The 14,190-nt window shown below is 38.4% G+C and overlaps 1 protein-coding gene across 4 annotated transcripts in view; it reads right to left on the bottom strand.

The window, feature by feature from the left end:
• The window catches only part of PLCB4 (phospholipase C, beta 4), a 95,449-nt gene extending 81,855 nt beyond the window's left edge, over positions 1-13,594 (bottom strand). For all 4 annotated transcript variants that reach the window (XM_009886032.1, XM_009886031.1, XM_009886033.1 and 1 more), the window contains exons 1-4: positions 13,500-13,594; positions 9,823-9,903; positions 9,459-9,518; positions 8,006-8,149 (exon numbers count right to left, since the gene is read on the bottom strand). In XM_009886032.1, coding sequence (XP_009884334.1) covers positions 8,006-8,149; positions 9,459-9,518; positions 9,823-9,903; positions 13,500-13,583 — 369 coding nt within the window. In that variant the 5' untranslated portion in view covers positions 13,584-13,594. The remainder of the gene's footprint in view (positions 1-8,005; positions 8,150-9,458; positions 9,519-9,822; positions 9,904-13,499) is intronic.
• Between the last annotated feature and the right edge of the window lie 596 nt (positions 13,595-14,190).

Here is a 14,190-nt window from a genome sequence, read left to right as displayed (position 1 = left end):
ATTCCTTTTCATATTATCCTTTTTAAGAAGTACTGCATAAAATATGCATACAAATAGAATAAGCAATGTATCTGAGAATCAGTTGAAAATAGAAGTCTGACTTATGTGAAAAGCTAGCATTTGGGGCTTTCTCTGATGCGTTTTTGTGCTTGAAAACAACCCACCAGTAATAGTCTGCCCTCCCACTTCTCTTTTCCCAAGTGCATGAATAAGATGACTTAGAAGTCATTAGGCATGGATGTACTGTCGAGGGATATAAAGAAAGCAAGGTTCACGGGAAGAGATAATATTATTTATTAGAACTGATACAACTGGAAGTCATCGGCAGACTTACGGAACACTTACCTTTTTCTACAAATGTTCCCTCACCTAAGATGATATAGGAATGGTGCTTGTGATAATTTCAGGATAAATGCCTGAGCAAGTCTTACATATATTTCAGTCTCCTAGAACTGTTGAAATTCAACTATCGTCATTCAACTATCATCAACTATCTACGAGTGGGGGCGAGTGTTGGAGTTATGATTATTTTTGGTTTGGTTTTGTTTCATTTTAACAATAAAATGTAACACTACTGTTGCACTAACACTGTCACAGCTATACAAAAATTTATCCTCGTGTGATCTGGATTAGTCTGCAGTCCCTTAAAAGCTACTCAATCTTCTAACACTGACCCATAAAGTAAACTGGCATATGCACTTCTAACAAAAAAACCCTTGCAAAACTAAATTACGCAAAATGCATGTTGTGAATAAGCTTCAGTTTTCAAAGCTCCCACTTTTTTCTTCTAAAAAATGAGATCCATGTAGTATTGGCAACGTCACCATTTCAATAGGAAATAGACACAGATCTATTCTGATTTGAAGGCAATGGGCTGCAACTATACCAGATATAACAAAACCTAACATTCAAAAGTATGGTTACCCAGCACTCAGTTCTGAAGCTACTTCTGTACATCAAGAACAGCTGCCAAAAAGGAACACTACTACAAACAAACCCAAGTATACAGAGAAATCAATACCCTAATCACTTGCCAAGTAATTCCTTTGCAGGAATTGTCCTGATGATTCCCGCTTTAGAGGGCTCCCTAATTTTTTTTCAATAATAATGCCTACCCTTTCCTGAGAGATGCTAAATCAGGAACTGCATTCCCTAATACCAAAAGGGCATGGGACTACAGCCAAACACTGATAAACCACAAAAGCATCACATCTCTGCTGGCACCAAGCAGGAGAGTAACTTAAGAGTCTCTGTCCATCTATGAATCATCTTTCCATTGGCATGATGTCCCCTGGGCAACACATCACAGTTTGAGAGACACATTTGCCTATCTGTTCCACACCACACAGCTGCACTACAATGCAGCATCTGGCTGCTTGCACTTCAGTGTGGGGCTAAAGTAGCTTCCAGAGACTTTCGTCACGTATTCCCCATGGTTACCAGCTGGCCCCAAATTAACTAGCAATAAGACAGCTGAGGAAAAAAAAAAAATGCTTCTGACTTGTGAACATACTATACAGAAGCAAAATGACATAAGATGAAAAAATTTCCTCATCCATAGATTAATATACAGGCTCAGTGCAACACATTCAAACTTTTTGTCCTTCTGAGCCAGAATAGTCTCCAAATAACAACTATCTTCATAATCACTTTTAAGGCACTGTGATCCAGTGCACGGATATTCACAAAATATCCAAAGCCTGAATACTCTGACAAATATCAAGCTGGCAATATACTGCTTTCCTGACAACAAACCATTCCCAGATTTAATGTACACTTGCCTGATGACTTTGTGGGAAGGATGAAAGAAGAGTTCAGATTCTGCTCAGCTAACGTGCTACGAAGAATACAGCAGCAGCCTTGCTTGTATGCTATGACAGCACTCCTTATTTTACAGATGAAGCTGAAAGACCTGTAACCCCGTGTAAGTAAACAAGGATAAAGATCCTCAGTTCCCTTCTTTCATGCTCAGCATTTCCAAATCACCACCTCTCCAAAGAAGGAAAATCTTATAGCAAGATGAAATTCTGAAACAAGGTAGATAGGAAACACTTCACTTGGGTCTTACAGAAAGTAGAGTTACAAAATGTTTTGGTAAAAATACAGTATATGTTTGATAGAAATGTAGTATATGTTTGATAGAAATACAGTATACGTTTGATTTTTACTGATGTTAGTCCTAAATATTTTCCGATTTTCAAAACATGGCTCAGTACTTTAATCTGTCAATGTGACTCCTGACTGGCTCTCTATATATCAAGATTTATTCCAGTTTCACATAAAAGAGGAATCTAGGCCCTGCTAGCTAATCCTAGAGAAACAACAACCATTAAAAGGAACAAAAACAAAGACAAGTACAGCTTAAACACAGACCCTTAGGCTGACACAAGAGGCCAAAATCTAGGCACACGGCAGGCTGGAATAAGCAGACTGTGTTGTTTTTATCTAACAGGATCCAACACTGTCAAATATCTTTATAGGGAGGAGGTGCAAGAAAAATTGATCGAAAAAGCACTCTCAGCTTTTGCTGTAGTACTCAAATGCTTCTGAGGCACTTAGTGACCTTGTGTTAGCTGGGGTTCATTGATGAAACACAGGCAGCAGTGGCAGGGCATCAACCTTTCATTTAGAAGCATTAAAAAGGGCAAAAATTATGAAAGGCTAAAAATCACTGTAACCTACAGCTCCTGAAATTCTAGACAAGGTCAAGCTTATTTATAGATGAGGTCAGTATTATTCAGACCTCTTGAGATGATTTTACCTTCACTTTTTCAGTGCAGTATCTCTACTTAATTCAAGCATCGGGAACGCTGGGGAATCAAGGAGGCACTGCCCTCTGATTTTGGTATTCAGTGCCCGTGACTGGCTGTCAGAGTCAGGGGTTTGATAGCTTGAAGGTTCAGGAAAACCACAGAGAATAGGAGTGTGTTTCCAAATTCTTACCAAGACACACATGGCTTGGGCAGGATTCCCTGGTACTTTGCCCTCACTCAGCGATGCTGTGACCAGTAGATGTCCCTCTTCTCTCAACACAGATGTTTCAGAAGTAATTTCTGTTCTATGAAAATTACCGTAACTCTAACATAAGACAGCAAAAGCAAGGATACTAGACTAGGGATGGTGTAAATCCTAACCCCTACCTGACCAACTGCAGCACAGACTTGCAGCATATTGCTATGAAAAGTCTGTTACAAAGCTAAATGGGACTTTTCCTACTTTCAATTATTTAATCAGAAAAGCTGAGGCTCGCACAAACACTCTGTACCGGGAACTGCCTGATGTGTCCGGACCCTTAAACAAAGCTTTATGCCCCAGAATGACTTTTCCAGCATTGAAGGGGTCTACTCTGAAAGCAGCTGGAAAACTGGTTTTCACTTCTTTCGGATACAAAGACAAACATAGTGGAGCTTTACACAGTGAAATCAACCTCCTGGCTACAGAGAACCAGGTCTGAAGTTTTCAATTTACTGATAACTCCAAGTGGCAAAGCCAAGAAAGAAAACAAAAAAAAAAAGCAGAAAAGCAAGCACTTTGAAATCACAGATGAGTAAGTACAGGCTGGCTAGGATACGAAGATTTCTCTAGAGAACATGGTATTACATACTTGGCACAGGGATACCTGAACATGTAAGCAGCAGTCATGTATTTAAGACTATCATAATTTAGAAATGTTTATTACATAGGCTATGAGATATAAGCCATATACTAACATAATGGGACAGAGAACAGCAGTAGACTTTTAGAGTTCTGTTCAAGTATGTTCTGCAGGTTTCTTGGAAAGTTTTGCTTCGAAACATCAAAACAAACCAACGCTATGGGAAAACAGAACTCTTCTGTAACGTGATATGCGTAGGATATTCCTGTGGGAATCTTCTGTTACCTTCCAGTTGACATCCCAGAAATATGATTTGTGCAAATAATTAACAGCTTGTTTCACGGAAAAAAGTCAGGGTCAACTGAAACAGAACTTTTTTGTAAGTCAAAAAGAACCATACAGTAGAACAGCAAGAACAATGACCAGCCTGAATTGCTTCATCTTACCAAAAACATGGTGGTCCATTTAATTATTTTAAACAAACTGAAATCAATTTAAAAATCAAAAATACAATTCCAACTGAAAAGCTGAGAAGCTTAAGAACATCAAAATGAAATGCTTTCAACTGCAGTCATCTTCAACACCATAACATTATTAGCTGTGTGATAAAGTTTGCATTTTACCTTTATGTTGTTTGTTAGCATATGAGTAAAAAAGCATTTCCATGTGCTATTCATTCTGGTGCCTCACAAGTTAGCCATCAATGTGTGATTCACTGCCTCAGCAAGTAACAGACCTGTACAAAAAAATCTATTTTCTATCAAATCCAGCTATGCCAGCGTAAAAGGTTATTCCACTCTCCTTCCTACCCTGCCTCCCCTGTGGCTGTTCCCAACCCTACCTACCGCCAGAAGAATCATGTGCGTCAGCACTTCCCAGAGCCAGGTTATCTTAAACACCAGTGTGAGCTTCGCCCCTAAATAGGCGACATGAGCTTAATGCTATGGTTCTTCCTTGAAGTGGATTAGGAGCATTAATATAGTCCTCTGCCAGCAGGGCAGTGGGAACAATACTTCCTGACAGAAGGGCAGAAACTATCAGCTGGAGAGATGGTCCTTCCCAACAACACAGCTGGATCTGGGAAAGAACAACTGTCAGGACAAACTTAGCCCTGGTAAATTTGCAGTAACATTAAAGAATATAAAAAGAGCTGACTTGACTTAGGTTAATCTTCTAAGTTAAACTCCTTAACGCATTGCCAAAGTGGATGAGCAAAGGAGACAAGAAGTCCAGATTTTGGGTTGCTACAACAGCTTAATTGGACTTCTGCCAACTTTGGATAGGCAGCCTACATGCCATGTGCTAAGGTCTCACATCAGCCCTACGTTGCTTCTCCACTAAAGAAATTCACCCCCAAATACTCGTTGGCCTTTTCAAATGTCCTAGACGGAGGAAAGCAGATTATCAGATTACTAGGTCACAGAAAGTCCATCTGGGAAGTAAAAAAGAAAAATACACACATACGCTCACACCTCTAATATGTGTGCGTGTATTTTAATTTTAGCTCACAGTAATTTATATAACCTGATTTAATCAGGACTCCAAACATTAGATTTTAAATTCCTCCTTCTACAGTCACTCTCTACTACGACAGTGGAGTTGCTTTAGGAGTGGACCATGACAGCTGCTTGCAATCAGAGACAGAGTACACCCTATTTTGTGCTTGTTTTGTTTTAAGAGTGGAAATGAAAACCAATTTTTCAGCTGAAAACACCAATAAAATTTAAGTAGATAGAATGTAAATACCAGAGTTGGAGCTTGGAGACAAGCACAGAGATAATAAACACACTCTTGTTGTTGGAATAGCTATACTTGGAGCTCAGTGATGACTTGGCCAGACCTGCTGAGCACATCACCACAAGAGGCAGAGGAACGTGGGGCTGTCCCAGCGCAGAGATGACAGATCACACGGACAGCCTGTGACAAGCTCTGCCTGGAGGGAAAGGTTCACCACTGCCCACAGCGGGCAGCATCTCTGCGCATGCTTACCTGCCCCAGTTGGGGCACCCCTAAGGAACTGCCCCAACACTCCGCCACCCTGTCCTATCCACCTGGAAGAATCTGCTCCCTGCTGATACCGCTCCTTACATGGGTAGCCTGAGGAAGCCCGGAACTTGCATTAATTTTCTTTTTTGTCACAGTTACCCAGTCCCATCTACAATCCAGCCTTCAGTGAGTAACAGGTACTTCCTGTCCAATTGTAAAGTATTACCTACAGAAGCAGAATACCTTTTTGACCTCCTCCTGTCACCATAAAAAAAAAAAAAAAAAAAAAAGGTTTCAAAGGGTTCTGGGCTTTTGTATTTGGATCTGTTACCAAATTCCCTTGTTTTGAAGTACCCCAATCAGATGCCGACCAATCCTGACCTTGGTTTACCTGAGGAAGGGCCAAAAGATCTACAGCAAGTAATGCTTGCCTTCCTCATGGCAATGGTGGGGGCAAACAGCAGAAACCACTACAGATGTATCACTCACACATCTGGGCTGCTTAAGCTACAATCATTGCCCCTTATTCTCCAAACTCTTGCCTCTGTAACTTCACAAGGAGGGCTTACTATTGAATATGGATTAAATCAAGACCTACTTTAAACTGCGGCAGTAGCTGCATAGCTACTTAACACCACATAAAGACTCTTCTCATGACATAAAGATGTCTTCTCATGAACAAAACAGCAAGAATTAAGCAGGAAAAGCTCTATGTGCAGATAACTCCTAGAAATTTTTATTTTAGCACAGAAGTATAGTAGCAAGTTGATGTATTCACCAAATATAAAGGGCCAATACAGTACAGGCCAAGTGACTTCCCATATGACCATACCCCTACCAAAAGCACAGCTTTAGGTGCAACTTAGGAAGCTCTATATTGGTTTTGGATTGATCTACTTTACCCTCTCCCTTGTGTCTCAAATTTACCAGACCAGGTGGATCACCACTGTCAGTAAGTTCTGGATATATATTTTGGTGGAAAGACTCCCAAATGCAGGACACTCACATTTACGGGCCTCTCACAGAGCCCACCTACAAGCAGACTGCAGTACTACATACCATTTTTGCTAAGCATATTGGCAGTTAATGAAGCAGTAGATCTTTTAGACTGTATAATTGGTTCACCTGTTTTGACAGTCTATGTAACTGGCTAACATACTCCTCACAAACCAATCAGTCTAATACAGTTTACTGAGATCTAAGGTGGCTAAAAAACTTAACTCCAACAACTTTTTTTCTTCCCAGAATAAATCAGAGAAATTGTTGGGTTAAGCATAAAAGTGAATGCTGCCAGCATCTCCTTTTCTTTGCTTCTTAAATGTTTTCAAAATACAACTGTGGCAGATTATTTCCCTGAAAGCCTCCTGAAAACATACACAGTAAAATCAATTTAGTGTATCCATGTAAGTTATATAAGTATGTCTCCTATCACGGAGTTTACCCGGTACTGCCAGTGTTTAAAGAGCTATGGATCCAAAGCAATGAAAAATCAACCAGGTCTGCCAAGGCATTTAGTGATGCTGCATTCAGCAAATAGATACTCAGTTTTAAAGGAGGGGATTTAGCAGGTGTGTGTTACTGATCACTATTCAATGCTTATCTCACAGGCAAAACGGATTATAATACACCCTAAGTACATACAATCAGAAAGAAAACCAAAAATGTGTATTTTTAAAATTCATTTAATATCTGACTCTAAGCTAGTAGCATACTATCAGTACGCCAGATCAAGTTTCTCAGAGCAGTTTACAGCAGATAGATTGAATACCAGGCCTTGGTGGAGCCATTGTGAACTGCAATCTTAAGCTCTCAGGAAAGATGATGTGTAAAAAGCACCATTGTTTTCTTAAGACTGTTCCATGTCAATGGGAAACAGAAAAGAACCCGAGTACACTGGAACCCCCTTTAACTGTAAAGAATTTTCTTTCTTGTTTTTGTCTTTTCAAATGATATGAACCACACAATACAATTAGGTTATCACTGAACAAAATTTTGGAGGGCTGAGGTCCACCCACCAGGAAAATGAAAGTAATTGCACTTTACTTCAGCATCCCCTGTGTTATAGATCCACTGCATAACCATCACATAGTCTGCTGTGCAAGCCTCATGCAGAGATACTAAACAGTTGAGGGAATGCTGTGTTCTATATTTAATGGTCTCAGTGTCTACTTTTGATAAATCACCATGCATGCAGAGGCTGATAAAGTAACTATTTCTTTTCACCATGGCACAAAGACATGTTACAGAATGCTCCAAATGGAGGTTTGCTGTCCTTTTGTAGACTGTGGCAGCAGACATTAAAACAGGCATTTCAGTCAGCAAAGCAGACTGGCTTACTCAGGAAAAACAATTGAGTACTGCTGAGGAGCTCTCCCTTTTTTTTTTATTTTTTTAACTCCCACACACTGTTTAATTGTGAAATACCTTGGCTATTTCTGTGTTTTCCGCTACCATGAAAGTGAAGCTGATGTTCACCAGATCTGTGCCACTGCAAACACACACTATCCGTCCTTCCAACTCATTTTCTGATTTTCCAACAGCCTCAAGCGCAGTTAGTATTTTGGGATCCTGTTAAACAGAATAAACAAACTTGTTATATCTGCAGTACTTTTGTTATGCAATGCACTATGGTAAAGACGCATTTCCATCCTCATATACATTAACCTTTGCCAATCATCTTAAATGAGTGCTTTCACTTAGAATTACTGTGCGTAAACCTGAAACCAAAATATTCTAACAATTAGGAACACGATTGCGAGAATTCAGAAGTAAATGAAGTATTTTAAATATATTTTAGAAAGTTAAATTAGAAACTACATATATTTAATCACAAAAAAGGAAGATTAATCACTCCAAGGACTGGAAGTAGAGGAACAGCATTAATCTCCGAGTAAATTATTCCATCTAGTTAAGTCCATAGTTATGATCTGTGTGACTATCTGTCTGTTTCTTAACGACACATCGTACAAGCTGGCATCTCCGCTGAGGGTCAAGGGCTATAGATTTAATGGGCATAAAGAGCTATGTAAAGACAGAGGTGAAGTCTGAAGCACATGGTATGGTTGTCGGCACATGAAGCATGGGGTTGTCTGCAACACCACTTCTCATGCCCCTTCTCTATGGGGGAGAGATTTTAGTCTATGGATTCCCAAGAGAACTACTAAGAGATAGTTATCTACAGTTAACACAGAAACACTTAACACACAGAAGTGGAAATGCAGAGGTGTTAACAGATATCTTGCTTCACAACAAATCTTTTAAACTGAAGGCCAGGAGGAGGGAGGCCCACAATTTACTTCAGAAAATTCTATGTATTCCTTCTGAAGAATACCACTGAGAATATTTCCAAAGTTTTAGGTTTCTCCAGAACTCCTAGCTAATACTTCTGTTGATATTCTTCAAAATGGCAGACAGTGACCAGCTGCCCTTTCTGACCATCTAACTGTATAAAGATGAGTACAAACAAAACTTCCTATGTTTTATATCAATGAAGCAAGAAGATACAACGCATTTTAAACAGATAAGAACAAAATTTGGAATACGAATCATTTTATTCCAGATCCCTAAAACAAGTATGACAATACATTGCTATAAAATAATTTAAAACTCCTGACACGTACTCTTAATGTCTGTTGTTCAGCTTTCACTGCGTCCTGAAAGCTGAGCACTGTACTACATCAGAAAGACCAGATGACAGAACCTTCCCACTGCAATCACATCAAATTACTTGAGTTTAAAACTTCAAATTTTAGACTGTGATCAGGAAACAACAGCTGTGTTGCTCGTATTTTTTAAAGAAATTGACTTCATCCTGTACTTCACCATCAGTTTAAATATTCTTTGTTTAAATGAAGAGTATAAACTAACTACAGAGTACCTTTGGTACAGCTCCGAAACGAACACTGTTGATCAGGGAGCATTCTAATACCTGTCCTTCCTGAAATGGCAAAAAAGGGACAAATTCAAAGGTCTGTTGACACAGGGCTCCATTCGGAATTGCAGCAAAAATAAACAATGAATCTTATATGCAAACACTGTTAATTAACACTAAACAGTATATTTCCCTTTTATATCAGTTAACCTCCTCTTAAATACTTCACTTCTGTCAATTCTGAAAGACTAGGACTAAGGCTAGTTTTGTAAATAAACTAACACAGTATTTTAGGTTTTTAGAAACTAGCCAGAATATAAACCAAGTGCAATAGTATATAATTTATATTCCTGACATAATTGTAATATACCTTTCCTTCACTTTTCCAGCTCAGAAAGAAGCCAAATTCATCCACTTGGAAGAGACAGTTGCTTTCAAAGACAAAAGATTCCTATAGAAAAGAAAATACAGACCATTATTTTAGCCAGTTTGACAAATGTCATAAATTTATTTATTGTTCAAAAACAAAAGATTGTTACATTTTTCCCTGAATTCCTGGAGAATTTGCTATCCCCAAAGCAATGAGAAATGAGGGAGGCAGGCTTTTAAAAAATGATAGTTTTCAATTATTTGTCTTTTTGCTGCCATTTGAGACATTAGGATGCACTTAATTAATATTTTCTTACTTCTTTGCAACTATGAAGATTCATTTCGTTCAATAAAAGCAGTGATTCTTAACTAATCAAAAAGCTTAATGAAATGGAACTTGAAAAAATTACTGAAAATTAAATGCTTCAAATTACATAAGGTTAAAAATATGTAATTTGCCAATACTACCTTCAGGATCAAAATGACCACATTTCATTTTAACATCCAGAATTTGGGAAGCACTTTTCTGTTAGACTATGACAGTATGCATGCTGCGAGCAATTTGTAGCCAGGGTATCTGGCAAGTAGAGTTTGAAGGATATTGATTTGTAGAAAAATTTGTAGAGAAAGAGTGGCATACCAAACAGACTAGACCAGGCAAAAAAATCAGATTAGCTGAATTAAAAAAGAAATTTTCTCCACACACCTCTAGCCTCAATTAACGCATCATAAATTAAGCTAAAATGCAGGATAACACTGAGCAGAATCAATCACTTTTTAAAGAAAAAAAGAGTCCAGGACTTCCTGACTTCCTTAATTTATAATAAAACAACAAGCATGTGTGCAGGCTAATGTACTGCTTATTGTTATAGAGATCGGTACTTTGTTCTATATTAAAGACTGAGAAACCTGTCTGAAATGCCACGTCCTCTCCTGTACACATAGCAAGGGCAGCAAGCACATGAATTTACACTGCCGTTTTCAGAGCAAAGGGTCTTGCATACAAGACAATTTGAATTTAGGTAACAAAAATAGGTGAAGACTCCAGTGCCCTTAATGCGTGGAGCATGCTTTTAAGTCAGTAAGTCTATCCCCGATAGTTTGCTCTCGCTGGGTTACTCTGAGACAGGCCCTCAGCCTGACCCAGAACACAGGACATCATGGGGCAGCCACGGGTTTCTTTTTGGCCTCTGCCACGGAAACAAGTGCATTGCGTGGGCTAAGGAATGGTCACATTCCAGCCAGATCTTATCCTGACCTGACACCAGGCATGAAGGCAAGCAAGTTCCTGGATACATGGTTGGGTAATGTCCTTGAGCTCTCCTAGATGTGTGCAGCCAAAGGGGATACATTCTATTTGGGATAATTGCTCCTTTTCCCTGGACACATTAATTATTGAATGGTGTCTACCACTTCTGGACAACATTTTAGGTCCTCAAACAAGATTTACAGGTTTTAGGGACTGACACACTGCGGTTTTCCACCCAAGTAGCAAACAACTATGTTAATTTTACAGGCAGGGGAGCGGAGATAGAAAGTATAAAGCTGCTGCAGCTCAGCCTGAGACAACACCACCAGGTGCAAGTTTCCAGCACGCACTGCTCTGACCATCTTTCTCTACCATAACTTGTACTTTCATGCCTTCACCCTAGCACTCATCCCTCATGAAACCTACTTGTTGCCAGACAGCTCAGAGTTACTACTATTAGAACCCCTGGAGTCCCATTTCATATAAAAATGCAGTTAGCTACCAATCAAAATTACTGTCTCTTGTGTTTCCCAGAAAGATTACTCACACAATAAAAGGCAGGCAGTTTTATGTAATTTATTGTGTCCCCATTTATCAAAAAGCTCTTGATACACAAAAAGTGTTGTTTCCACAAAGGTGCTTATGTAAACTGCACTCATACTGATGTTCCACCCTAGCCTTGACTCTGTTCATCACATTATTTTTTCTGCAATTTGTCATCTTATGTGGTTAAAAAAAAGCACCTACCATCAGGCCATGTAGATGCAACATGACCAGTAAGATTCCTAATCACATCTGGGTTTTTTTTCCCTTTTCTGCTGAGAAAATCCTGTTCTAGACTCAGACTTTTCAGCAGCTAAACTTGATAATGCTTGGCTCAAAACACGTTTCCATAATTTTGTAATCCTTCTGGTTAAGGTACTCACCTGTCAGCAAGAGATGGATCAAGACACTGCTCCACGTGACAATGACCCAGTTTTTCTAGCCACTCAATGAAACTTGGGCGCATAAAAGATCTCTTACGCTGTACTAGTGCTGTTCAGTCACCCAGACCCTGTACCAGGACTCCTGAGCTCCAGTTCTGCACTGACCTGCTGTATGACCTTAATTCGCTTACCATTTCTCTTTTCCCCAACATGACCTTCCTGGTAGGGTGGTGAATAAAGCACAGAGTTTCCATGAAAATTAGAAGCCTAGATCTGAAACATTTTTCTTGAAAACTGAAAGCCCTATAGCATAGGGATTGGATCTTTCTATGTTTGCACAGGATTCCTAAAACAATGATCTCTCTCTTGGATAGGCTATCCAGTTACTACCACAACACAATTAAATAATAGCCTGTGTATATCATAAATCTGGTAATATCAAACAGCCACACCATCAAGTGCTCACTGTTTACAGGTTACAGATTTTAACTTCTGAGTCACTGTTTTTTTTACAGCCCTTGATGATTCCTGTAAAATTGCAGATAAAATATACACTTAGTTACTTAAGTGAAAGCCTTTTAATGTTTCTGGAGCAGTACTCGGCTTTTACAAACTCCCTTTCTAAGGAATTCAATGTTCACTAGTGTCTTCTTAGTTTATCTGACCCAAAACTGAAAATACAAGGTAAAACAACTATCCCTATCTTGGCAGTCCTTATGATGAAAAAATACCTTTTACTTAGATTTCAAGAGGAAAACACTAATATCCCTGAAGGTACTTACTGAGATACCTTCAACTTTTAGAGATTTCCTGTCCAAACAAGGTTAAAAATCGACCCTGATAAAATTATTCTTACAGGCATATCAATGCTGAGTATAAGGTTAATGTCTCAGCTCTTTATTTCAGCTGTCTATGTAAAATGCCCTGTTTTGCTTTCCTTTAATAGATTTGGATTAAAGCACAGGTGAAAGCAGGATCATAGTAATCTTATTTCAGATAGAGTACAGGTTGATTTTCTAAAGGAGATAAAACCACTCCAGATTTCAAATGATGCACTTGAATCAGAATATAAATGCTTTGTGTCCTCTTTATTTTCCTTTTTGAGATGCAGGTCCTCAGGTTATGTATTAAAAGACGACATATTGTCCCCTCCGCATTTGACAGATGTACAAAAAAATGGAAGGATGCACTTTGTTCAATAATGTGCTTTATGGATCTGCAAAGATGAGAGCTTTATGCACATTAAGAGATATTTTGATCCAAATCTCCCTTTCTCTTGTTCAGGGCTTATTTCAAATCAGAGGGATTAAATATATTTTAAAGTTATTTCTTTTAAAAACAAAAATCTGTACAGCAATAAAGTGTGTTGGTATTTCCTCCACACACACATTTTTGGAGTTATTTGAAAGTTTATTTGTGCACAATGAAGGCAAAACATGAAATATTCTGTAACATCTACATATTTAAAAGAGAATCGCAAATGAAATGCAACTGGCCTCTTACCTCTTCATATCTATCAAACACAGCTCCATCTTGCATAAAAGAGGGAACTGGCTTCTGCCAGTTAAATTCATAAGGTTTCGCCATGATTATAGAAGAAAAACCTGAAATGGAATGAAAAAGCAGAGTTCAATTACTGTCTTTCGAAGGAGTATTTCAAAGTATAAGCAGGAATAAAGTGACTTTTAGCTTTTCCTTTCACACAGAAGTATTAAAAATTCACAGTGCATTTCCAAATCAAGAGTTTTTCTCATAAAAGTATTTTTGTTTCATAACTTTAAAACTAAAAATACTTGTAAAATTTGTGTCTGAACTTAATTATTTGAAAAAACACTTGTACTGTAACATTGCTGAAGTTTAAATGTCTGCTACATCACTTCTAGAACATAATGAGGCTGGGTTTAACACAGCCCTAGGTGACAGAATACCACAACCTGCAATATACGAGTGCTGCTTTTTTACAGGAAAACATCAGATCCTACATAGACAGATTTTATTTTTTTTAACATTCTAAATTGCATACTACATAGGCAAATAATATTTTCCCTATATGTTTTGTATTTCAAAATCCATTTGTATTAAACAAAGTCCTGGGTATCTTCGGTGGCATTTTATACATAACTCAAGATATGGATAAAACGTAGGTCAAAATTCATAGGGAAAAAAAAACCTGTTTAGGGATATTAAACATTAA

The sequence above is a fragment of the Charadrius vociferus genome, unplaced genomic scaffold (genome assembly GCF_000708025.1).
Source record: "Charadrius vociferus isolate BGI_N301 unplaced genomic scaffold, ASM70802v2 scaffold455, whole genome shotgun sequence".
In the NCBI taxonomy this organism is placed as follows: Eukaryota; Metazoa; Chordata; class Aves; order Charadriiformes; family Charadriidae; genus Charadrius; species Charadrius vociferus.
The sequence above is the reverse complement of the archived record's forward strand: the minus strand, read 5'-3'. Positions and strand labels throughout refer to the sequence as shown.